This window comes from Argiope bruennichi, chromosome 5 (genome assembly GCF_947563725.1).
Source record: "Argiope bruennichi chromosome 5, qqArgBrue1.1, whole genome shotgun sequence".
Classification (NCBI taxonomy): Eukaryota; Metazoa; Arthropoda; class Arachnida; order Araneae; family Araneidae; genus Argiope; species Argiope bruennichi.
The window spans coordinates 39,514,548-39,541,835 of record NC_079155.1 but is presented as its reverse complement, the minus strand read 5'-3'; the positions used below and the strand labels follow the sequence as shown (position 1 = coordinate 39,541,835).

Here is a 27,288-nt window from a genome sequence, read left to right as displayed (position 1 = left end):
TATTAAATGGATGGAATCGCTACTGTCTTCAGTCACAATGAGAGTAAATAGTTATAAAAATACAAAAATGCTTTGTGTATAGTACAGTATAAGCTTTAAAAAAATTAATACATGTAAAAAAAATGCTTGTAAAAGAGCTTGATTAAAAATTCACATAATGTACACATATTTATAATTGTATACACTTATTTAACAAAAAACAATAAAATCACAGGATGTGATGCAATGTTAACAAGTTGAAGGTTTGCAGGAAGAATTTTCAGGAACTTTACTACGAGACGACAATATATGCTTTGGGTTCCTTTTGACAGTGGATATATTTTTAGGGGAATTATCCATATCACTGCCTTCAGTATCAGATGTTGTGGAACTTGTACAAAGATTTCGATTGGTATCCAGTGTCCACCCATCTTTTTGCTTACCAACAGGATCTGCAGATAAAATTTCAGGACCAGAATCTCTGTTTTCAAAATCATTATTATAATATGAAAAAGCTTTACTACCATCAGATTTACGGAGAGATTCCATAGATGAACAATCATGAGAATTTATCACATTAGATTTAAAAGGTATACCTAAACTGTCTGTGACTAAATCTGATTTCAATTTCTTCCCAGTTTCTTTGCTATGGCCATTTGAACTTTGATTATCAATATTGTTCAAGAAAGAAGAGAATACCTTTAAGGATGGAGGAAATAAGTCTTGATTTTGACTGGGGCAACTTAAATCTGTAAATGAGCCCCCATCACCTTGATCTCTAATATCACAGTTCACTGAGCTGATGGGATTTTCAACAGAAGCACAGTTCATTGTTTCCCCCTGGGAATCATCAGTGGAAGTCCTATGATCACTATGAGAATGATTATATGGTATTGGAATACGCTTAGGTGGTAATGGAGGCTTTGGGCGTGATGGGAGATGCTTTTGATTGTTGTTGATGTTAGAGGGTCTTGAATGAAGGTTATTTTCAGGAGAATGTTGATCTTCTGTAAGACCACTAATATTATCTGCAGCTAAAATTGTAGACAAAGATGGAGCTAAACCTAAACCTACATTTCTATCATGATAAACATCTGGTAATTCTTGACTTAAATGCCTGAGCTGTGTATTAAGCATGTGCTTTCCAATGTGGTCCTTTTTCCCCATTAAACTGTTATGAAAAGCTTGTGGCACATACAATGATTTTTCACGAGGATTGCAACCAATGGTTGATGGCACTCGAATTTCATGAATGTCAATATTTTCTTGGGTTTTGCCTTCCAGACAAGGAGCATATATACCAGTTTCACTTGAAGGATAATGTTTGCTAATAGTTTCAACTTGGTGTACCTGAGCTTTTGTTTCTACTGTATGACCCAGAGTGGCCGATCTTTTATAATAGCTCCTATCTTGATCCAATTTAGATATACCTTTTCTACTGAATTCCTTACCCATTGTCTTATTTACAACAGTTGAAAATAAACAGGATTTCTTTTTCATATCACCCTTAACATTAGATGATGATAAATTAAAATTTGATATTTGAGAAGAAAGGTTTCCTAAATCAGAATTACTTCCACAAAAATCGAATTCTGAATTATTTTGAGATAAATCATTATTGTCCACCAAAGAGCCAGTAGATGATTGCTTAGTGTGATTTTCATGAAGAGGTAGTCCATAAGCATTCTTTTTCAAGCCAGTATAAGGATGTAAAGTATTTGAAACATTCAACTGATCATTTAATGGCTCCATGTCTCTAGATATGGTTTGTCTTCTCACAGTTGATTGTCCAGAATCCCAATCAGTTGCAGAACTAGCAGAAGAGGAACTATCAGGGCGAGCACCATTATTGTCACTTGGTGGACTATCATTATACATACATCTAATTTTGCTTTGGTGGGATAAATTAATAGCTAGATGTGGACTTGGTTGAGGAGATTGTTTTTGAATTTTATTAGCAATTATTGGCTTCATAGTATCCACTGGACTTGGTGTAAAGGTGTCACTTTCTCTACCCTTTTGATCACTTCCCATGGTAGCTGTTCGCCCATCGGGTTCACCTCGAGTTCGTGCGTATGTGCTAAAAGCACCAGTGCTGCTCCTACCCAAAATCTGATTTCCAATCACTGGCCGCCAAGTTGGATAAGACAATGTTGGAGTAGCAGCTGGAGGTGGCGAAACAGTTCTAGTATCACTTTGTTCACTGTCAAGACTTTCTAATGAACTAGAATTTTCCAGAGTAAGGCTCTTTGGAGCTTCTTGGGTATCTAAGGAAATAATTATTAAATGTATTTAATTTACTAAAATGAAAAAATCTGAGTTATTAAGAATTAGAAATACTACAAACTAACATTAGCTAAAAGTTATTTGAAACTATACTTAACATAAAAATGTTCATTAGCAGATGTTTTTTGAAGAAATTATCAAATGATCACAAAGATTAGTTTGAATATCAACATTATCCATTTTTACTACAAAATTTTGTCAAAAATTGAATATTTACTTATATATCTAGGTCATTTTAATATTTTCTTCATATTAAAAATAGAAAAAAGTTCAAATAAAAAAAATAGAAGAAATATTTTTTAATTTAACTAATTTACAATATTCATCACAATTAAAATTCACAATATTTTATGCTAGTAATAAATATAAATATTTTATACATTTGAATTTTTTTTTTAAATATAAATCATAAACAATCTGTGATACTAATAAAGATGAAGTATGTCTATGAATATATTCTACCTGCAGAACAAAATATTGTACTTAAAGCATATTGGATGCTGAAGATGTATATTTCTAAACCCCCTTCCTTTTTAAAAAAATATTTATAAAAATTATATCAAAATTAAGCCAGATTTCAGTGTTCTCAGTCACATTTTTGACAATAATTTTTAAAAGAATTATTGTATGAAAATGATTTTTAAATAATTTTAAAGTGCAAACAATTATCTTTCCAATGGTGTATAGATTTAATTATCATTATGTACGATCTAGGTCCCTAAAGTGGATTGTAAAGCATTACTACTGAAGAAAGGGAGAACATGATAGAATTTAGAGACCAACAAGTGGAAATTTTATAGTTTTCTGCTGGAAACACTCACTGCCCCCCCCACTAAAAATTATCAAAATTTTAAATGGCTGTTAAGCAAATGTTGACTTTTATAAAAATTTTCAAATGCTTTCATGGATTCTAACCATATTTTCAGCATAAAGCACTTTCTATACAATTTTAAAAAACACAAATGCAAATTAACCTTTAGATTGATAATAATTTTAAAAAATTTTTTTAACCATTTTAACAATTTTTTATTTTGATTCAAATTTTACATAAATTAATCTATTATATCATCTAAATCTATAATTATATAAATTCTCTAAGAATAGTACAAAAAGAATGGAAGAGATAAAATAAGCAATAAATTAAAAATGCAATTAAATAGTCTTCTGCTTTGTGATTGCACATAATTATCTTTGAATATTTTCTAATATAAGCTCGAGAAAAGCAATTACTGTATTTACTACTTTAAACAAATTTTTTTATACCAAATATCAATACAATTTTTTTAAACAATACCAAATTAAGTGGCAATTAAAATACATTTAAAATTATTTCAATAATGTACCAAGAAATTCAAATCAATATTTGAGAAATGACAGCAAATAATTGCATTCATTTATAATTCTATTAGTATTAGATTTTTAATTTACCAACACACAAACTGTGAACTGCCTGGATTGATATAACTGAAAATAAACTATTTTTACTATTTAATTGAGGATACATTTAAATTACATCTTTAATTACAGATTAATATCACTGAAAAAAGCATAATTTTAAACATTTTACCAGTTATGTGTTGGAATTTTCATAACAAACTTATTATATGGTCAGAAATTACAATTGAAATTATTTCATCAGATATTTTAATTAATGATTTGGAATTAAAACTAAAACTATCAATTAAAAATAAAAATGTTATTGAGGTTGTTGCTGCTCTATTTTTAAGCTCAGTGAAGGCAGGTAAAGTTAATAAAAAAATATAATTAATAATGTCAATTTAGTTATACATTTGACACATTTATAATATTGAAATAATGTTTATTACCAAAAACAGCAAGAAGTGCTTGTAAAGCAAACTGAATTGTTCTTCTATTTGCTTGCTTTCCCATTCTTAACATAACTTCATCACGCCCAACTTCCATTAAATCAAAACCTGCAAAAAGATAGGGAATTATGTATTGAAAAAAGTCTTTAAGCTTAAGTAAAAAGTGAGGTCAAATCAAGAAAGAAATTATTACCTAATGAAGCAAGAAGCTCATGACATCCAGGAATGCTCCAGAGCCTAACACTAACAGAACATTCAATATTATCTGCATCCTGATCTTTGTGAAGAAACTGAGACATCACCTGACGAATCTACATTTAGAAAAAGAAAAGTAAAAAAAAGATTGCCTTCTTTTATTCAAATACAATAACAATACATTCCAAACCATTGTAAGTAAAATCTATTTTTCTATGATAGAAATTCAGCAAGTTAATTATAAAAGTTAAATTTGAAAAAAAATCAACTTTTTTTAATCTTTTACTTTAAAAAAATATTGTCAGCTTGAAAGTTATATTTCAAACCATATCTTTGTTACACTGCATTACTAATTTAACACATGTAAACAGCTCATATATATTAATTTATATTCAGTTCACGACTCAAAGGAAATGTGTAGTTTCAAAGAATAAAATGCTTTTATTTTGTGAGGAAAATTAACATTTACAAATTTATTTACTGGATAATTGGTTCAAATCAATTTGTAACATAAACCTAATTAAAGAAAATACTTTGAAACTTATTTGCTCAAATGTGGTAAATCTAAAAAAGTAGCAAAAGAAATGCACTTTAATTTGAAAATCATTTTGATATTTAGAATATGTTAAAAGACATGGAAGTTTCTCACTATTCATAGAATATAGGAATAAAATGCAGTTCTGGTGAGAAAAAAATGTTTATAAAGATTCCAATTGAAATCTCAAAGATCAAATCAATAGTTAATATAATTTATAAGATATAATTTATTTCTACTTGAACCAATGCAAAGAATATACAAAGCTACTAAATTAAAATTCTTTACCTTACTAAATCACTTTAAAGAATGTCTCTTTTTAACATTAAATAAAGGCATTTATTAAAATGATATTAAAAGAGCTACAAGATTTACAATTCTGATCAAGAAGTTATTTTTATTCTTCAAGAAGTTATATTATCAGGAATAAAATTGGTAATGAATAAAATGTTATTCCATATCATTAAAATGCTTCAAAATCATTACCATAAACACTTATTGAATTTCTACACTTTTTCATATTTTGCTTGATATGAATTGTAAAAACTTAATTTGAAATAAGACTTACCAATTGTATAATATCATCTGCATATTCTGGACTACACAGTAGTTTTGTGATTGCACTTAATGAAACAGGAGACAAACCTTAGGAATAAATTAATAATTAAAAGTTTGGTCACATTTATGAAGAAATTTCATAATAAAAGTTCTATCTCAAATCAATAAAATAAATAATATCAAAATAAAAGTTCTAGTTTAAAATAATTAATAGATAACATAAACAAAATGCATACTAATCCTTAATAACATGTGAATTGATTTTTTTGATATTCAACTTTCGTTAAAAGAAAAAAAAAAAAAAAAACGTATTATCCTATGTTTTCTTAAAAATCTCCAAATTAAAAACTATGAAAATTATTATTAGTCTATTAATTTGTCATTAGAGCCAATTTGGTAACTATTGTTTATTAAACAATTTATTTTCAAAATGAAATCAAAAGAAGTGAATATACAAATTATTAACAAAAAAATTTAAAACAATTTGAACAATTAACACAGATTAATATTTTCAACATTTATTTGAAAAATTATGGGACTATTTATTTTAAATCTTCTGTAAATTTTTTATTGAGCAGTTTTTGAGAGAAAAATAAATTCCTTCTTGAATATGAATATAATTAAGACAATTGCTAAAATCTTTCATTATGTGAGAATAAAGAAAGGTTACAAGAAAATAAAATAATAAAAAGGAAGAAATGTTAAATAATTAACACCATATAAATAATCAGAAAAATATTTTTGAATATTAATAGAAATATATACCTAAGAGAGCTTGCAAGCTAGCACTACACTGTGTCAATCTTTCTCCTGGATCTGACTGTGGGAAAAACACAGATGCTGGCAGTCCATTTGAGGCAGGCTCAAAACGAAAGCCAACAGATATTAACAATTCTTTCCAACCATTAACAGGGCCAACTTTATTTTCAATACTCTTCTGTGTTGTATACATAGCATTTTTATGTCCACGATGTATTCTTTGCAATGACTTTTCAACCTGTAATAATTCACACATCTAAATAATTTATTCAACAAATGCAATAAATAAATCAAAAGGGATAAACATTAAAAATAATCCATAAGATATTTGTCAGTCTTAAACACATTCTACAGATTTTTAGAATTTTTATTATTCTGTCAAAAGATTCTCTTGCATTAAATATGAAGTTCCATTGCTTTCTTCAATATACTTTAATAATCTACAGAACATTAATTAGCATTTATGAATTCTGTTGATTTATCATCATCAGCTAAATAATACAATTTCTAATTTAAATTCTCTTTAGTTTTACCAATAATAATGTAAAAGAAAAAAAGTTTTATTTTAAAAGACATGATGCCAGGAATCAAAATTAGGAGGTACTTTTTTAAGAACTTCTTTCTAAATGGTAAAATGAAGGGCAATAGTTGATTATTTAATCATGACACCAAAAATTTTAATTCTAGAATGCACTATTTCAAATGTTTTCAATTATATAGTTAGAGAAGCAAGTAACACAAATGCAACACTGTCTCTCTGATGAAAATATGTATTAATAAATTAATTTTAATCGAAACTGACTGAAAAAAATAATAAACTACTTTACAGATTTACAGTTATTGCAAATTTTATAGACAACAAAGAAACTGAGATCACAGCACTAACATATTAAACCACAATATATTAAAAATATTAATGACAAAAATACAAGTACCTTAATTTTTACAGGACAATAATATAAGGCAAAGGAAAAAAAAACTGATAAAAACTCTACTACTTGAATTTTATAATAACAAAAAATAAATGGGAACAAAGAAAACAAAATTGAAGAAATAAACAATAATATATAAAAAATAAAATTACCAAATGCAAAACCACACGCAAGGCAGCAGTGCACTTATCAGGAGTCTTTAAGAGATCTGACAAAGCTTGTCCCATCAATGCAACTTGATTACTCAAATGAACATCACTCCCTACCAAAACAAAGCTTGCCCAGTTAGCAGGATGGGCAAAATGTTTTGTTGTTTGAATAGTTCTCATAGCTTCAGCCAAAGCTAAACTTACTTTACTCCCCTGAAATTATAAAAGTTTAAAAACATAAATAACTTAGCAAAATAATAAAAACTAACAGACTACATTTATAAATAAGTAAACCAGATTTAAAAGAATTTTCACATTGAATTTAGAAAAGAAAAGTTCTTAAATACACAAAATTATCAGTTGATCTACGGTAATGTTGGAAGCATGTTTATTCATGATATAAACATGGGAACATTATCAAGTTTTTTAATAGAATTGTTTATATTTTCTATGAAAAAATTCAATTTTCTAATATTTTTCAATTATATCTGATAGAAAAGAATGTAATCATCATGCAGCAATAAAATCTAAATATTTATATTAAAAAGCAAAATTGCAAACAAAAAAACAAAAAATCATTTTATCAATTTTCAAAGTTCCTTACTATATATTTTTTCAAAATTTCAAACCAGAAATTTAAAATTTTTCTTCTTTTTAATTAAAATAAGAATTTTGTTTTCAAAAATATATTAAAAGAATTAAAAATACTGTTATGAAAAATTACTGAAACTGTTATGGAAAACATACCTGTAAAAGTGCTGAGTAAAATGTTCGCAACAATATTTTTACAGCTGCATCTGGGACAGGCCAAAGTGAAACCAAAACACACTGTGCACCTGCTGCTAAAAGTGCACGAGTAAGTCCTACAACTCCATCAGAATGAGCTCGACCATGATGATTTCTAGTATGGCAAGAACTGATAACAACTAAACGAGCAGACAATCGAAGATTTAAAATATCAGCAGCAGTAAGAAGGAACTCTGACAATGGTGGCAAATCTGTTGAAGATAGTTCTGATGTTGGTTCTTCAGAGTAATCATTGTTCTCATGACCCGTTTCTGATTGTGAACTATGTGCATAATGGCGGGAGGATTCCATGAATTCTCCAGGAGATAAAACAACAGCAGACAATTTCCAAGATATATGTGTGGCAAAATGTATACATTCTGCCTGTGAAAGTTGGCTAAGAATATTTTCTTTAGTAGCAGCACTTCCACATATGGCTTTTGTTGAGAGGATTTCACCTACTAATGTAGCTTCCTGTTCTGCATGTGGAATATCATTCCAGCCCCACTGTTCAGAGACAATAGCAGGAATTTTGGGATTGCCAACAACCAAAGCAGAAGCTATATCCTTGCTATTATTTTGTCTTATAATTTTAGACCTCTGGCTTGCTTTTAAGGCACTTATGGAAGGTAAAACAGTTAGACTAAATCGTTCACACAAATATTCATCACAGCTACTATTTTTCAGTATTGCAAAAGGAACTAAATAAAGATCTCCATCAAGAACAAGTAACAGTTCTTGTAAATCAGGATCTCTAGGTAAGTATTCTTCAATAGGAGCAATCAACAGGTCGTATAATGCATGTAGAGGTGCTGGTCCTTGCCATTGAGAGCGACGAGATCTTATGCTACCAGGTCGACTAGTTAACCCACTAGCAATGCTTCCACCTAAACTTCCTACACTGAAAAGACTACTTAAACTGTAGTTGCTGCTGTTGAAAAGATGATTTCTATTTACCATTCTCAAGAAACCAGTTCTGTCATTTTCCTAATGTATGAAAAAGAATGACATTAATCACATTGAAAAATATCAAAATAAAATTGAAAATTCTTTGAAAAATACAAAAATATAATTATTTATAATGAAATTCTATGCCAAATGGAATCAAAATGTAGAAGTCTTATAAATACTCACTAATACAAAGAAAAAGAAAAAAAGAACATGTCTTTACTTAAAACTGTAAGCAAGTCTTTAATAATCTAAGTAAATTTAATAATATTTTAAGTGATACAACATTTTACTTAGAGACATAATATAGGTATCAAAAAATAAATTCTCATTACTATCCTGTTTAATCATATGATTTATAACTGTTAAGAACTAATCAATGAAACTAGAAACAGATTATCAAATAAACAACTTTCGAAATGGGATTTTTTTTTTTTTTTTTGCATCATTTTTAGAGCAATTTAATTGTGTACTTTCATATAGCAAAATTCACATAACTTAATTATAAATAACTTAAACTTATTTACATTCCATTCATGTATTGCTCAAATTTCACAGTATTATTCTATGGGTCTTTTTTCCATTTCTTCAAGTTTGTCTAAACATGGTTAAACTCCCCTCCCCTTTTGTAATTGCAGTTGGCCAACTGACTCAGAATTCAACAATTTTTACAAACTTCAGAATATTTAAACTATGATAAAATGGTTTGTAATAGTTTCCGTTTTTCATTTCAGATTACTTTTATTTATTTATTTATTTCATATGAAGGATACAAAGGCCATCTTTTTTTTTTAAAGCAACCTACCTGCAATTAAAAATTTTAATATTTTTTTCATAAAATTTGATACTTCAGTATTCATAAATGGATCAATTTAAAATTTTTTTTTTAAAGGAAATTCCGCGAATTGTGAAAGTTCTCAAAATAAAGTGCAAGTTATGGAAGTTCGAATCTTGTCTATCTACTGGTCAATACAGAATTTAACCTGGCCTGAGTGAAATCAAATTATTTTCCAAAATTACTTTGAATATAACAATTAGAAACACTTATAAACAATTTTTTGAATGAATAATTTCTACAATAACTTAAACATATGAGAAATCAAAAATAATTCACCTGATTAAGCCGATCTCCCAATTCTTCAAGTTGTTGATTCCACAAATCTCCAGCCTCACTTTCAGTTTCACTAAGAGTACCATTCTGAGATGTGGGTATATCAACACCTAGAGCTTCCCTTACATGCATAATGTACTGTTCTAAAAGAGAACTAGCTGATGGTACTGCTGCATTGGCATCTCCATTACTATCATTATCCATATCAGAAATATTACTTTCATGAAATTTTACTATTCCTGAAACAAACAAATAATACATTGTTTAAATAAGTAAGTAAAATTAACTTAAGAAGATAAGAATGAAATTTTATTTTAATTTTATGAAAATTTGGAATTATATTTTATGCATATAATATCCTATCTTCAATATTACTTTTTTTATAGCTTTGTGTAATGTTTTACACATCTGACATCATTAGATTTAATTGCTCTAAAATTATGAGCTACAAATAATCAATTCAAGAGATACTAATTTCTTTTCAGTATGAAAACAAAGTACGTCTATTTTCTGATGGTATACATATGAATAAATGCCATTGTATACATAAAATAAAATAAACTATATATCATTACTTAACCATAACACATTACCATTATTTACTGCTAAAACAAAAATTAAGAATTTGAATATCTAATTATAAATCATTTTATAAGGTATACTTCTCAAAAGTTTTTGTGCTTAAATATTTTATTTAAAAATGTTTATACATTTGTATTTCAATATATACATTATGACTGCAATAGAATATTTAGAGGAAAATAATTTAAACAAAAAATAAAAATTATAGCGAGCATAAGTTATGCATACAGCAAGTAACATTATCTATTTCACTCCAAAAAGGCAGATTCATCCACTACAGTACAAATATTAGTAATAATAAACTAGCAATGATAGTTAGTTTGGTGGCATTACAATTGCTTAATAGTATATCTCCTTTATTATAAAATATGTGACTTAAACATACCTTTATTTGGTACAATCAGCCAAGTGTACAAATATCCAGCAGCAATACTATAATATAATACTGTAGCCTTTTGCCTACTAACAATATCATAGATTTGATCTACATTAGCTGGATTGAAATTTAAGATACTGTGAGAACTGCTAGTTTGTCGTTCAAGCAATAAATCAACAAAGGCTCTTGTGCGTCCTCTTTCTGCAACAACTAAAGCTTCCTGATATCTGCCCAAGCCTACTAGTACTCTCTACAAAGATTTTTAAAAAAAATGAATTAAAAATTTGTTTTTTGAATATGTACATTTAAAAGTACCATAAAAAGACAAAAATGTATATAATTTCAAAAACAGATTTAAAAAAAAAAAAAACTTACCTGTAAAGCTTGATAAGATGCAGTTTGCAGGTCAAAGAGTGATAACTTATAATCACTTGTTCCTCTGGCCTCTCTCCTGATGGTTTCGAACAAGTCTGTTGCTCTATACAATTGCTGCTGAGCACCTTCTAAATCATCATTACCCCACAATGCAAGTCCCAGTCTGTGTCTTATTCTAGCTTCATCTTCCCGCCTTCCCAATTGTTCAGCAATAAGTAATCCTTGTTGTAAGTAAGCTACAGCTTGAGGAGTATTGCCTAGGGCATGATGAACTCGGCCTATAACAATGAGATAATTAATGTTTAGGAATTATTTTTGGATGTGATTAATTGAAATATTATTCAAAACTTACAAATTATAAAAATTTTGAACTTATATGTATATTTTTTTTAATTTCAAGCGAGTAAATCTAAGAAATATTATTAAATATATAATATGTAGAATGAATAATTTTCACAAGAATCATCAATGAAATATTAAATCCATGTAAACACTTCATAAACATAAAAAATTATGAATTATATGTTTTTGTTTCATTTTAAAAGAAATATCATAGACAAGCTAATGATCAAATAAATAATTACATATATGCAGTTAATATTAATTTATGACAAACAAGAGGAAACTATGAATACATTTCACAAAGATTAAAATGACAAATCTTCAAAACTATAAAACAAAAATGAGTATATCAACTGCATGTAAATCAAGGAAGAAAATCAGATATATAAATCATAGAAAATTCTAATATTTTCATTAAAAAGTATATATATTTATTAAAACACACAAAAAAAAATTCTTACCAAGACTACTATAAGCAAAAGTTTTTGCAACTTTGTCATTAATTTGTGCAGCTATACTTAAGTGTTGTTCTTGATATAAAATAGCTTGTTCAAAGCTTCCTAAAGACTCATGGGCTACTCCAAGATTGCCATAAGCTCGCCCTTGAGCAGCCATATTATTTGTTTCTTCAGCAATGTCCAAGTCCATTTGATGATATTTTAATGCTCTTTGTTGATCACCCATTTGTTGATAAACTGTACCAAGTCCACAAGCAGCATCAGCTTCAGCTGCTCTATCATTCATTTCTCTAGCTAAGTTTAACTGATGTTCCAGGCAAGCTATTGCTTGTTCAAAGTTGCCTAAGCTGCTATGAATGCCTCCCAATTCACCATAAGCAGCAGCTTTAGCACTGATATTTCCAAGTTCATGGGAAACTACCAGGCGCTTCTCAAAACATACCTATTAAATGAAATAATTAGAATAAATATCCATGACTCATTAATAAAATAAAATTATTTATTAAGATTAAGAAAAATACAAACCAAAGCTTGCTGCAAATTCCCTATGCAACGATGAGAATTTCCTAAACCTCGGTAAGCTCGCTCTTGATCTCTTAAAGATTGCCCTTTCAAAGCAATTGCCAAATACTGCTCATGACATTTAACTGCTTCTTCAAAGTCTCCAAGAGCATCATAACAATCACCCAGATTTCCATAAGCTCTTCCTTTATCAATCAAAGCATTGTTGTTTCCCAACTATAAGAAAATATTTTTAAAAAAGATTTATTCATATGGAAGTGCATAAAATCAATATTCGGAAGTATAGAATTATACCTAATTTATGGCATTTATGTTTTGTATAAAGTAGTGATAATAATTATTATTAAACTAAAAATAAGATCTTGTCAAACTAAGCAACTTTATTTTGATTCAAATTTATAAGAATTCCAATTTTTTTGAAATGCATAACTTGACTTAAACCATTTTATTGATGATATATATAATTACATTCAAATTTACAGAAATTTGAGTTCTAATAATTAAAAATAAATTTTATTGCAAGAAATAAAATAATATACCTGTTCTAAAAGAGCAAGCTGCTGTTCAAAATAACCTATTGCATCTTCAAAATGACCCATATTCAATCTGGATATACCTAAATTACCAAGAGCTTGTGTTTCTAAAGCACAATCGCGAAGTTCTTTTGCACGTTCTAATTGTTCCTCGTAACATTTCATTGCATTAGTATAATTTCCCAAGGAAATATGTACAGCTCCTAGATGTCCATGAGCTTTACATTCTCCTCTTACATCACATAATTCTTGCCTTAAAGTTAATTCCTAAAAAGAATGAAAGTTATTCAAAGTCATTTCTCAGTTACATACAAAAATATTGCAGAGCTTTTAAAAACTACCTTTCTTCAACATTTCTTTCAGGTTAAGATGCATAAATAACTCAGATAATAATTAAAAAGAAAAACAAGATATTTATCTTTGACAATTTTTTTTCTTTAAAAGATGTATAGGATAACATTCAAATCTTTCTTCTTTAAATCACTTTTTATATTGCTACTTTAATAAAAAATCAAGTTGCTGCACTAAATATAAACCCATGATTCAAGAAACCTAATTAGAGATGATAGTTTCAATAAGATTAAATTTCAAAAATAAGTATAACCATAATTATTTCAAAATTGTCATAACTTTTTAATTATTTTCATACATGCTTCTAGTGTCAATATTAGTGCAATTTCAAAATCTTTTATTTTTCATTTATAATTTTGTTCATAATGAGAAGGCTTATTATAACATTTAACAAAAATATTTATTTTTATTTGCTAATCTTCCAAAAAATTTTTTAAATTGTCTTTAAAAAGAGAAATGTCAAAATTGTGAATGTTTCAAAGAACAGAATTAGAATTTATTAACAGTCAAAATAAATTTTTATATAGCATATTTCATGAATTAGGAATGAAATATTAACACAACATAAAAACTAAGATTATCACTCACTTGAGTATGATATCCCAAAGCTTTATCAAAACACTGCATTTGTCTATGACAAAGGCCAAGAGCTCCATATGCAACAGCTTCTAAAGATCTGTCTCCACTTTGCTTAGCTAGAATCAACTGTTTTTGATATACTTTCACAGCTTGGTTAGGATCTTTCATTTTCATTAAAACATCTCCTAAATTTCCAAGAGCACGAAATTTCCCCTGTAACATTGTTGAAGACATATAGTAAGTAGTAAAGAATGGATATCAGTTAAGAGTATCAAAGCTGTTAATGTAACAGGCTTATGGTACAAATCTATAAATTGAATCATACATGATAAATACAATAATTAAAAATTGCTATTAAATTAAACCTGCAGTTGCTTCTTGGGTAGTAGACTTTAATTAATCAGAGTTTCGACATTTTTCCTTAATAAAAGTATTGTAACATAAAAATTACACCAGCCTGCAAAAAAAAAAAGAATTTTTTTTTTGTTTGTAAAATTTTAATTGTTTTATATCAGCAATGATGATGTCATGCCAAAATGCAAACTAAATTTTATGTAACACGTAAGGATTTTTTACAAATGACGATGAAAAAATTAACAAAATGCAGTATAATGCATACAATTGCAACTGTAGTTACTATTAACTAAACACAATAATGCTGTTCATTTACAATATTATGATAACTTTTGTGTTTTTCTTGAAGTCAAGAAGCTTCTTTTTTGAGTTTTTTCATTTATGGTCCACATCACTGTCTCTTTTTAAACACCAACGGTAATCGGCCATCATGTTAACATCCCACCATCCTTGATATCTGTGTTCCATCTCCTTTATATCCTGGTAGAATCTTTCACCTTGCTCGTCACTCATTTTTCCTAAATTGTCTGGGAAGTATTCCAAATGTGAGTGAAGGAAATGAATTTTAATGCTCATATTGCACCCCAAAATATGATAAGCACGTAATAACTCAGTTACAAATTCTTTGCAATTTTCTTTTCTCTCATTTCCCAAAAAACCTTCTACGACATCTTTAAATGCAACCCAAGCCTGCTTCTCTCTATTTTTCATACATTGTTCAAAATTGGAATCTTTAATTTCTTTATTTGTGTTCCATCAAATACACCTTCTTTAATTTTAGCGCTAGACAATTTTGGGAACTTCGATATAAGATACTCAAAACATTTTCCACCTTTATCCAAAGCTTTCACAAACTGCTTTATGAGTCCCAATTTTATGTGAAGTGGGGACAATAGAATATTTTATGGGTCTATTAAATATTCATTTAAAATATTCTTCTTACCAGGAATCCATTCTTGTCTTTTCGACCATATCATTTTTATCCAATGACTTTCTGTGTCCCTGCTATCCCATTCACAAATAAAGAACGGAAATTTAGTAAATCCACTTTGTTGCCCGAGAAGCAGACCTATAACCTTTAAGTCACCACATATTGCCCACTTGTGTTCAGTGTATCTTATTTTAGTGAGAAGCATCTCCATACTTTCATATGTTTCTTTCATGAAAACGGAATGTGCAACTGGAACTGATGCAAGTTTAGATTCGTTATGCAATAAAACTGCTTTTAGACTCCTCTTTGAGGAATCTATAAATAGTTGCCAATCATGCGGATTATAAGGAATATTATCTTCTAATTCATGTAACAAACCAGGTATGTCAGCAGAATAAACCAAGAAGTTATCAGATTTGAAAAATGATAAAAATTGCTTTTCTCGATTCCTGTACCAATTAAACGGCGTATGTGTCATTAATAAATTTTTCTCTTTTAACCGAGAGCCTAATAATTTTGCATTTTCTTTAGTTAAACCTAAATCACGAATTAAGACATTTAATTCGGCTTTATTAAATTTTTCAGGTACTTCATTTTTCACGGTGAAATTCAACTGCCATCAATGTTTTAAATTTTAAAATAAAAGGTTTTTTTTTTTTTTTTAAATACAATTATAAGTATTTATTCAATATAAATGTATTATTTACTTTCAATGAAGTAAGAGGTTTTCAGAATTTATTTAAACAAATAAACATACATACTTTATTAATTTACCCTATCCAAATCACAAAAAATCTGTGTATTTTTACTTATTTAAAAAATTTACTTTTCAAAAAAACTGTACGTGATACGTAAAAACTGATATTATTTTTGAAATAAGCATGCAAAAATACATAAAAAACAACTATTACTTTTAAAACAAGAAATTGTTGCAGGCTGGTGTTATTTTTATGTTATTTAAAATTCAAAAAGAAAGTTTTACAAAGATACCAATTTTATTCCCATGCTATCTTATTTCCTAATTTTAATAACTATTTATGAATATGCTTAAGTAAATTTTAAGTTAATGGATTTATATTTATAGGCTGCAACAAGTAATAAGTAACTTTTTTGTATGTCAATGTTCTACAATTCAGAAAATTTTAAAAATATAAACCATGCCTAACACATTATCATGCTATAGTGAATCTTCTTTAAAAAATAGCATATTTTATGAAAAAATTTATAATAATATAAATTAGAAATAAATATACAATTCAAAATATCAAGAACAAATAAAAATATAAATTTAAAAATTTAAGCAATCATCCATATAAAAATTGTTAAATTTCAAAGAATTATTAAATACATTAATTAATCCTAACAAGGTTTGTAATACGAATATTACTGTATAAGAAAAGAAAGAAAGAAAACTCACCTGTAAATGCTTCATCATTTGAGCAACAGCAAGAAAATATCTTTGACATTCTAGTGCAGCTTGGAAATCACCCAATGCTAAATGTGACAAACCTAGATTGCAATAAGCTCTACCCATACTTAAGCGGTCTTGTAAGCCTTTGGCCAATTCAAGGTCTTGTTCATAATAATGTATAGCATCCTATTACAATTAAATATTAATTAGAAGAATAAAACCTTTAAATTTTGAAAAAGAAATGTGCATATAATGCATAGCCTCCTATTACAATTAAATATTGATTAAAAGAATAAAACCTTTAAATTTTGAAAAAAAAAAAATGTGCATATAATGTACAGCCTTCTATTACAATTAAATATTGATTAGAAGAATAAAACCTTTAAATTTTGGAAAAAAAATTTGCATATAATGTATAGCCTCCTATTACAATTAAATATTGATTAGAAGAATAAAACTTGAAAAAGAAATGAGCATAAACTAATATCTCTCTACCTGAATTATAAAATACCACAGAACACTCTTTGAAATTTAAATAAGGAAAAAGGAAATTTTTATGTCATATCAAAGTTGGAAAAGAAATGTCTGTGATAACTTTTTAAAATTAAACTAGTACAATATTTTATGTATTTAAACAATAGCGTTATAAAATTTTCAAATAATCCACAATTTCTGAATTAACAAAATAATTCAACTACATAAATTTAAATTTTATGGTATCCTTTGAAAGAAGCCCTGGAACTAACCTATATAGATTGAAATTTCTGTTATAAACTAAGAAACTAAAACTAATATTGAAAAAAAAAATTACAAAAAAAAAGAAAATTTAAAATTAGTAATGGAAAATTTTTAAAAGTAAACTATTCACTTTCTGTTAAAATTGAAATGTAGGGATCAGAGAACATTAAAATTTGCACAATAACAATTTAAAACTTACTTTGTAGTTTCCTAGACAATAGTGAGCATATCCTAAAAAATGGCACGCTTTGGCTTCACCTTCAACATCACTTATTTCCTGACAAAGACGTAAAAAGCTTTCATAATATGGCACTGCTTGAGAAAATTCCCCTCTGGAACTGTGACAGTTACCTAAATTGCACAATGCACAAGCTTCACCAGCAGTGTCTTTTAATTCTTGTGCAATATTTAAATGACTGTGATAATGTAAAAGAGCCATTTCATGCATTCCTAATGCTTGATAGGCTACAGCTAAGTTGCCATGAGTTGAAGCTTCAGCACTTCTATCATTCACTTCCTTAGAAATTGTAAGTTCCTGCTTATGAAATTTTATGGCTTGCTCATAACGTCCCATAGCACTGTAAGCATTGCCAATATTACCATAGGCACGTCCCATGCCTGCTTTATCACCTAAGGCACGAGCAATATTTAGATGAGCCTGATGCAATTTGTGAGCAGCATCAAAATCACCAAGAAGCTGATATACAATACCCAAGTTTGAGCAGGCTCGTCCTTCTGACACTTTATCCTAGAAAAATATGCAATAAAAATTATTAACAAAATGTACTCCATTTTTACAACATTAAGTAATATATTATAGAAAATTGATCATCTTAAACCTGACAGCAGATGCTTTTTTAAAGAGTTATATACAATAAAATTTTGACAGTTTTATCTAATATTAATGCTTTCACCTCACCTACCCTAATATTCTAAATGCAAAGAACTTGTTTGTCTACAAATGACGACAATCAATTTTAAGCAATCATTAACAGTCAATAATTACTTTCTATTGTCAGGAATATCCTCAGTGGATAAAAATGCTACCAAAAAGAATTTAAAAAAAAAAAAAAAACATCTTATTCAACTTCATAATAGAACGGTAGGTAAAAAAATTTGCATGTAAAATACCCAAATGAAAACTATTACATTTAGTTACACAAAATATAGAATTATAATATTTAATATATAAAAAATTTAATAATGTAATCAAAAACATACTGATATGTTTTTGATATTACAATTAAGTTTCAGATTATTAATATAACTCACCTTAGTACTTAAAGCCATATCAAGTTGCTTTTCATGCCATTTTTTAGCTTGTGGATAATCACCTATACATCTGGCAGCATGGCCTAAACCTGCATATGCTCTAGCTTCAATAGTTTTATCTCCTAATTCTTGAGCAAGTCTTAGTACATGGTTATGAAAAGTTATAGCTTGTTCAAAGTTCCTTCTGTAATGATGTGAAGATCCAAGATTGCTATATGCTCTTGCTTCTTCCACTTTATTTCCTAACTGTTTGGCTAATCGAAGATGTTCTAAATGGCACTCAACAGCCTGATCAAAATCTCCCATTGCTAAATAGACTGCTCCAACATTGCCAATTTCACGAGCTTCTTGCAGTCCATCACCAATCTGTCTAACTAATTGAACACATTGCTTATGGCTAGCCAAAGCATTTGGATAGTCGCCAATTGCTGTATAAACATGCCCTAAAAATGAAAATGCATATATATAATCCCATTAATAATACATTCTATGTTTCAAATAATGTCAATCCCTTCTTTACATACATTGGTTTTATTTGTTGTGAAAATAATGCAGTCAATTTCTATCAACATGCATCTTAGAATGTATAGATAAACAATATTTGAATTTGTAATGATATTAGGGGGGGGGGAAACCCTCATAATTCTGAACAATGACAAAAAGTCCAGATGACAACTCATTTACAAAATTTCTATACAAAATGATTTTGATGTTAATATGTTGTAAACAAATGAATTTTTGTAGCAGTGACTTCATTGATTTTTGTAAATCTACAGTGTTATCTAATCCTTCAAGTAGCAATAAAACTCTCGTGCTTTTTGACTCAATGTCTAAAATTCCGTCATTTTCTTTACCGTCATTACTATGGTAAACCAAAATTCCTTCATATCATGAATTTAATTGCCATGAAATATAATTCTATTAATATTGTTTGAGTGTAAAACTGAAAATGCATGTACATTTATTCCCTCCTTCAGATTCACTCCCTTTGCTAAAAACACAACTCAGTAACACTGAATGATTTTACAAATTGATTAGGATCACTTAAAAATTTGTAACTCTTAACTGAAACATTACATAGTAATTAAAATATTATTGGAATGTGACTGTGCAGATTAAAAGGTGTGCATCATACAAAATAAGAGTGGAGCTAAAAATTAGAATTAATGTTTAAAGAGAAAAAACTACAAGGGCAAAAATAAAGAAGCAAAAATTTAAATAAAAGTATAAAATTTATTTGAATTTAATTGCAAATATTAATTTTGAAAATATTAATCAATTTTTTTACTAGCAAAACTGCAAGAAACTATACAGAAATTGAATTAGTATCATTAAAAAGATAGCTATTTGCTCTTTAAGATGGAATATAAAACATGTGATAATTTTAAGAAACCATGGGTGAAAAACCAAGCAAAGATGCCAAAATTTCACTTAATTCAAATAAAGCAATTAATATCTTAAAAGGTAATAAACCTTGTAAGTTGAAAATAAAATAATTCATTTTAAAAAAATAGATTCTAGAATGGACATCAGTAAATTTCATGCTGCTACTGCTTATCATTTTGAAATTCTTGTAACGAACAAACAGATATGTGTATGTTCTGCTTTATAGATTTAAAATCAAAATCAGTATAATTACTTTCATACCTCTTTTGGGATATATTTTTTTATCTTTCATTTTGATAAATATTTCTTTAAAAGGAATATGTGAAATACAAGATAACGAACAAACAGTGCTAAGTAAATCAAATAACTTTTTTTTCAGGAATTTTTTAATATAATCTATGTTCAAATTATAATTGGTACAAAAAAATGTTATATTAATATTATAATATAATATACAATAATTATATGATAGTTATTTAATATTAAACTAATAATATTTGATACTACAATTAACATAATATTTATTAAAAATCCATTGAGAATTTAATTGATTATACAGAGTAAAGTCACAGTTATCTCACATAAATAAGAGATTACTGATGTTGCATAAATGAAAATGATAGCGACAGGAAAAGAGAGAACTTTATGTAAAATTCTCTAGATCCATCTTATTATAAAAAAGTTTAAAAATAAATCAATAAAAAAAAATTAATTTGAGATAAAACTTTCTTTTAAATTAACATCTTATATCTGCCATCTCAAGTACTGATATATGTCTTTATTTCATCTTTTTTCAATCTATTGAAAGTTTCTTTATTAGTCTCTTCTCCCCTCTAAATGAATCATTTTAATATTACTGACTTCACTTTTTGTGTGCGCTCTTTTTCCAGCCAATCCAATGAAGCCAGCCACAACCTCCTCATTTTTTTTGTTGTCATAATAAAAAGGATAATAGAAAAATACAGATGATACTAAATTATTAAAACATTAAAAAATGTATAAAATTAACAATAAATTAACTATAAAACTTGTGTGATCTTATTTGCTTGGAGTCTAGCAAATAATTGCTGCCCAGCTGTATCTATATATGCTTAATCTCAACAGTCTATGAATTGTATAATAAATATCTACCTTACAATAAGGGGGAAAAAAATTGTGGCATTTTATCATTAATTTATTTACAACTGAAGTTGGTTTAATAAATTTCAAATAACAAGATTTTATTTGCCATTTGATATGTATTTGTTTATGTACTTAGAATTTACATTTGTAATTTTAAAAAAAAAAATTCATACCAAGACTAGTAAGAGCAGATGCAGCTGCATATGTATCTTTGCACTTCATTGCAAGCACTAATTGATATCTATGGCTAGTTAAAGCTTCTTTATAGTTGCCTTTTGAAAAGTACGCTGATCCCAAATTTCCATGTGCACGACATTCACCAGCTTGATCTCCTGAAAAATAAGAATTATAGAATGTTACATAATTTATAAACAGAACGAATTCATTGAAAATAATTAACAAACAGAAAAAATTGAGCAATTATTTGAACAGCAAATATTAGAGAAATCGTTTATTTAATCTAAGATTTGAAGTTAATTACATCAATTGTCAAACAACAATTGCACATTAAACTGCATGAAAGCCCTTTCAGAATAAATTAAAGGAACAGTTATTACATTAAAAGCAATAATTATTGATATATAAAAATATTTCAGATTGAAAAGACTAATTGATTAAGAAAAAAAATAACGATCACAAAATGGGATTTTAGTGTAATCATTTTAGGATCCTAAATAATAATTTTTGAAACCGTTAGCCTAATTAATTATAAAGATCTCATTATCAATGAAAAATTTACTTAGGAAACATTTGTTGTTATAAAGCTAGACCTTGGTTCCCCGGTCTTTTATTCAACACTTCTCAGTACTTTTCTACAAATTTTTCACAAATTGCATAATAAAAATATTCCAAAAGATAATACTAAAGTTAATCTGTTTAATAAAAGAAAAAAGTTTTAAAGAATCAAATTCATGCACTTTTTCATAAACTGCATAATAAAAAAATTCCAAAAGATAGTATTAGAGTTAATCTGTTTAATAAAAGTAAAAAAGTTTTAAAGAATCAAATTCATGCACGGTTATGTATCACAATAAGAAAACAGGTGCAAAAAGAAATTAATTTTAGATTTAATATCTCTGTAGAAGAAGTAATTAATTTTTTTTCTATTAGATATAAAATAAACTTGCATATATATTTCTTTTTTCTTAATTTCAATTATTTTTTCTGAATAAGAAAAATGATGAAATTTCCATGAATAAAAAAAATCTAGGACATTTAAATGGAAATTTAGCATCTTTCCCACACTTATGACAGAAATCAAAATTCTATATTGCGATTTTAGTAATTTTTGACATATAAATGCTCAAAGCATTCCTTTCTTAGCAATACCCATTCAAGTTTTATTCTATCCATCAGAAACCATAATCCTCTACAATTTTATCTATAAAGAATTTTTTTAAAAAAATTAGCAAGAAAAGGAACTAATTTCAAGAAAAATTTTTTAATAATATGACAAAAAAAAAAGTTATTGTTTATGTCTATAAATAAACATTAAAAATTACACAAATTCAAAAACTGAACATTTAGTAGAAAATTTATAAATAAATCAAATTGCATACCTAATGACTTGGCTACAGCTAGATCTTGTTGCATGTATGCAATGGCACGATCTAAAGTGTTAAGAGCCCAATATGCACTACTCAAAGCAGAGAACACTGAACCCCTTAATTTTAGACTACATGTTCCAATACGAAGTGCAGACTCTAAAACCACTACGGCAGCAGCATGATGTCCTGTAGCTAGAAGCTCTTGACCCACAACAGAAGTAATAACAAATGGTGATTTATCCAAACGCATTGCTTGGAGTTGCCTGTATGTTGGTTCTAAAGTAGCTAAGAGATAATAAAAAAAAGCAGCTCCAATTACCTCTGGAAATCATATCAATAATAAAATTACTGGCACAAATGACAAAATAAATATTCCATTTCTTAAACATGCAAAACAATAATTTGACTATATAATTAGACAAAAAGATAAGTTAAAACTAAGACAGATATAAAGGTATTTAATATTTAACAGTATTTCATTTTTAGCTATAATATTATTTGAACACATATGGTTAAAGTCTGAAATCACACTACATAAAGAAAAATTTAAAATTTAAAATTATATATTTGAAGAAGTAAAAGAACACATATATAAAAAATACAGAGAACATAATTTTTACACACAAAATATTTTTTAATTTTAATATAAATAAAAGTCAATATGACTATTTATGTATGTATGTATATACTTCATTTTAAGTCATTTTAAAAGAGATGTTGCATATCTCCTTTGGAATGACTAAGCCAGTTTCAAGAAAATTTTTCATGCTTATTCATTAAGACAAGAGAAAGAATACTGTCAAGTTTTGAAAGTGCAAAAGTTAATTAAAAATTTAATTCATTAAAAATTAACAGAAATTTTATAATTTTTCTGCAGTAACATCGAAACAAATAATCTTGAAGAAATATTTTAATACTATCTTTAAAAAATCAAAATTTTACAATTTCAGCGATATCAATTTCATTTTTTTTTTCATTTATTTCAATTTCTATAATTTTCTAAAAAATTTAAATACAAAATTAATGTTAACCTTCAATTATTCTACAACTATTTCTTAGTTCCCATTTTATTTTAAAAAGAACCTTCTTGCCAGATTTTTATTTGTTTCAGTACATTGATTTAACAATTAAGCAAACAATTCAATAAATTCAATCACTGAATTGAAGGCAAGAAATGTAGACTTTGAAAGAAAATAAAACAGACAAAAGTCGATCATAATTGTATGAGGTGAGGCAGTGAGAAATTAAATATTTTGCTTTCATTATACAGATTTTTCAAAGGACATTAATTTGAAATATATTTAGTGTTATAAAATTTTGCAAATTTACCTTTCCAGTAATGCCAATTTTATTTTTGAGAAATTTTTCTTCAATTTTTATTAATTCTTTAGAAAATTCAATGCAACTAATTTTGAAATAAATAAATTTGCAGGTATGTACTGCTTTGCTGGACATCGTTCAAACTTTGAACCAAACCACTATCATTATTTTCTTAATTATATGTACTTCAATACATGTATCATTAAAAAGAATTTATATATTATAATACTTAATACAAAAGTTTCTGTATTAAAAACATTCTGCATGAAAGGATTTTAATCTCAAGCATAGCATATTTTATTATTTACTAGGTATATCAGCTAGTAAATAGTAAAATCTATTTCTTCTTATTAATATATTGTTAAAAAAAATCCAATAATATATCATAAAATAAGCCTAAGACCTTGATAAAAAAAAATATTTTCTAATAAAGTATATCAACATGGTAATTTTTTTGGTTGATAAACTAAAATTTGGTAAATTGTATGATATAAAAATCATTTGTGAAAAAAAAAGGAAGAAATTAGTACTATAAAGAGTTGTTATAATGCACATACACAGAAAATCAGGTATTTTTCTGTATATTAAGAGAAATAAAAATCATTGAATGTAACAGCAGACATAATTAAACTGATGAATCAAACCAAAAACACTACTTGGTTACAATGATTCTGACTATATATTAAGATAGTTTTAAATATAAGTTCGGCTATTAATATTCTCAACTACATATTTATTATTAAGTATTAATTACATATTAAACATTAATTACAAATTACTAAAATAAGTCTTCTTTCATATATGACAAGAGAATTTATTAAAAAAAGTAAAGAAGAAAAATAAATTTACCTCTAAGAGGAGATTTCATAGCTGCTTCAACAAGACCAGCTAAAAGATGAACGTTTTTGGAATCCTGAGCTAACCCGGAGGCAAAAGCTGCCAAGGAATCTGCATGGCGCCCCAAGCATTGCAATGCCACACCTTGTCGATAATAGGCCTTAAAATAATTGAATATGATATTTCAAAACATCAGAAGTAAAAAAAATCAACTGAATAGAGGTATTAAAAACAATGCCAATTCTTTAAAAAAATAAAAACACTTTGTCTTTATATGGTTTTAAAAAGTTAACAAAATTGTGGTCAATGAATTCAATCTACATTCTTTTTTATGAGCAAGATTTTTAATATATTCAATCTGAATGAAAAAGGGGGAAAAAAGAAGCAGCATAACTAAAAACATTTTTAAGTCATTTATGCAAATAAATTTCAAATTCACTAGACTTATTATATCAGAAAACAAACTTTGAAATACAAATTCAGAAAAAATTTATAATTATCAACATTTCAACAGAGGATAGACACCTTTCAAATGCTTATAAAAGTAATTTTTGCAGACATCCAACATCCATAATCAAGTACAGTACACTCCCGATTATCTGCGGAATTGGGTGGCGCGGCCGCCGCGGATAACAAAAATCGCGGATAATCCGAAAAAAGCTAAAAACAGGTATAGCAAAAGAGAAAACAGTCATTTTAACTTTTAAAAATCGTTTTATGTACAGTAAAACGTAAAATAAACAGCAGGAAATGTTTAACTAACGCTCAATATTTTAGTATATCACTAAAAACTAACCTAAAATGCATTTTGTTAATGAAAACAGAAAAGTTCTTTGTACTTACGAGAGGCGTCAAGGATACACAGAAAAATTAATACATATGTATTGTTTTAATACTGTAATGTATTATGTAATTCCAAAAGCGTAACTGTAAAACTACACCTTTTTGAAGAAATCAGTCATTTGCATTTGCTTCTTGCTTTGGAAGCATTTTCTCTTTGCGTGGAAGCAAAATAAAAACTTAGTGCGGCAGGCGCGGATAAACCGCCCGCGGATAATCGGGAGTCTACTGTATGCAAAATTTTTATATCAATGAAATAGAAAAAGTAATAAATATCACCAATTTATTATTTAAAAAAGAAGGGGGCGGGGGTAAATACACATTAGGATGTTTTCAATAACTAATAAAATTTTACCAAATAACAATTAATAAGAAGTATCCATGAGTGATGTTTCAAGCCAACAGGATTCTGATATTTATTAAGAAATTAATATGCACCTCTAATCTCCTAAGAGATTTCCCATGCATCAGCCAGATTTTGAAATCAAAGTACCATCATTTTGATTTTTTTTATTATATGTTTGTATCGTTGTATTATATGTATGTTGTATTTTATGTAGTTATATGTTATATATGTTAATTTAATTTTAAAGTAAAAGTTATATTTTTTAAAAATTTTTATTGCATATTGATGAAATAATCTTGAAAATAAATTTTAGCGTTTTAAATAAATTTTCTTTAAAAAAATTTAATTCATGATTTAATTTTAATACACAATTATCTTGGTGGAATATAGTTTAAAGGAAAATTATAGAACTTTATGCTTTAAATTGAACAATTTTCAAGTTCTAAAATTTTTTTAAGAAAGACCACATGTCACTTAAAAAAAATTTTTTACATAATACTAGCAATGCATCATTACAGAACAGTTTTATATTGTGATCTGTATATGCCAAATTCTATTATTATAAAATAAATTTTGGCACGGGTCTTTTTATAATAAATTATATGCAAGCAATAAATCTTTGTCAAATTGTTTCACACAATGAATATATTTGGTTTAAACTTTACAACAAATATCTCAACACACATTGAATTTGGAAATTATTCCACTAAAAGAGCTCCAGAAAGATTCTGCCAACTCTTAGAAATAACTCATTAAATGATCATTGCCAACATTTAAACTTGATAAAACTGGAATTCTGCTCATGGATTAATACCCTTTATCATATGCCAAATAAATAAAAAGAATCCCAGAATTGGGACATTGATATTCCATACTGAGAGCAGTGACAGATGAATTTATCTTTTTAAGGCATCTTATTTGCAGATAAAGTACATAATCCTCAATACAAATAGTTTTTTTAAATAATTTTATATTCTGGTAGATATTATCCAACAGAGAAGG

At 27.3% G+C, this 27,288-nt stretch overlaps 1 protein-coding gene across 1 annotated transcript in view; it reads right to left on the bottom strand.

The window, feature by feature from the left end:
* The window catches only part of LOC129968594 (tetratricopeptide repeat protein 28-like), a 30,040-nt gene continuing 2,752 nt past the window's right edge, over positions 1-27,288 (bottom strand). The window contains exons 4-23 of the mRNA XM_056082651.1: positions 25,113-25,260; positions 22,956-23,228; positions 21,570-21,728; positions 18,889-19,331; positions 17,816-18,364; positions 16,885-17,064; positions 14,192-14,395; positions 13,259-13,519; positions 12,723-12,935; positions 12,201-12,639; positions 11,398-11,675; positions 11,032-11,272; positions 10,068-10,303; positions 7,967-8,992; positions 7,223-7,432; positions 6,145-6,376; positions 5,390-5,466; positions 4,285-4,402; positions 4,092-4,199; positions 1-2,246 (exon numbers count right to left, since the gene is read on the bottom strand). Of these exons, the coding sequence (XP_055938626.1) occupies positions 229-2,246; positions 4,092-4,199; positions 4,285-4,402; positions 5,390-5,466; positions 6,145-6,376; positions 7,223-7,432; positions 7,967-8,992; positions 10,068-10,303; positions 11,032-11,272; positions 11,398-11,675; positions 12,201-12,639; positions 12,723-12,935; positions 13,259-13,519; positions 14,192-14,395; positions 16,885-17,064; positions 17,816-18,364; positions 18,889-19,331; positions 21,570-21,728; positions 22,956-23,228; positions 25,113-25,260 (7,413 nt within the window). The 3' untranslated portion in view covers positions 1-228. The remainder of the gene's footprint in view (positions 2,247-4,091; positions 4,200-4,284; positions 4,403-5,389; positions 5,467-6,144; positions 6,377-7,222; positions 7,433-7,966; positions 8,993-10,067; positions 10,304-11,031; positions 11,273-11,397; positions 11,676-12,200; positions 12,640-12,722; positions 12,936-13,258; positions 13,520-14,191; positions 14,396-16,884; positions 17,065-17,815; positions 18,365-18,888; positions 19,332-21,569; positions 21,729-22,955; positions 23,229-25,112; positions 25,261-27,288) is intronic.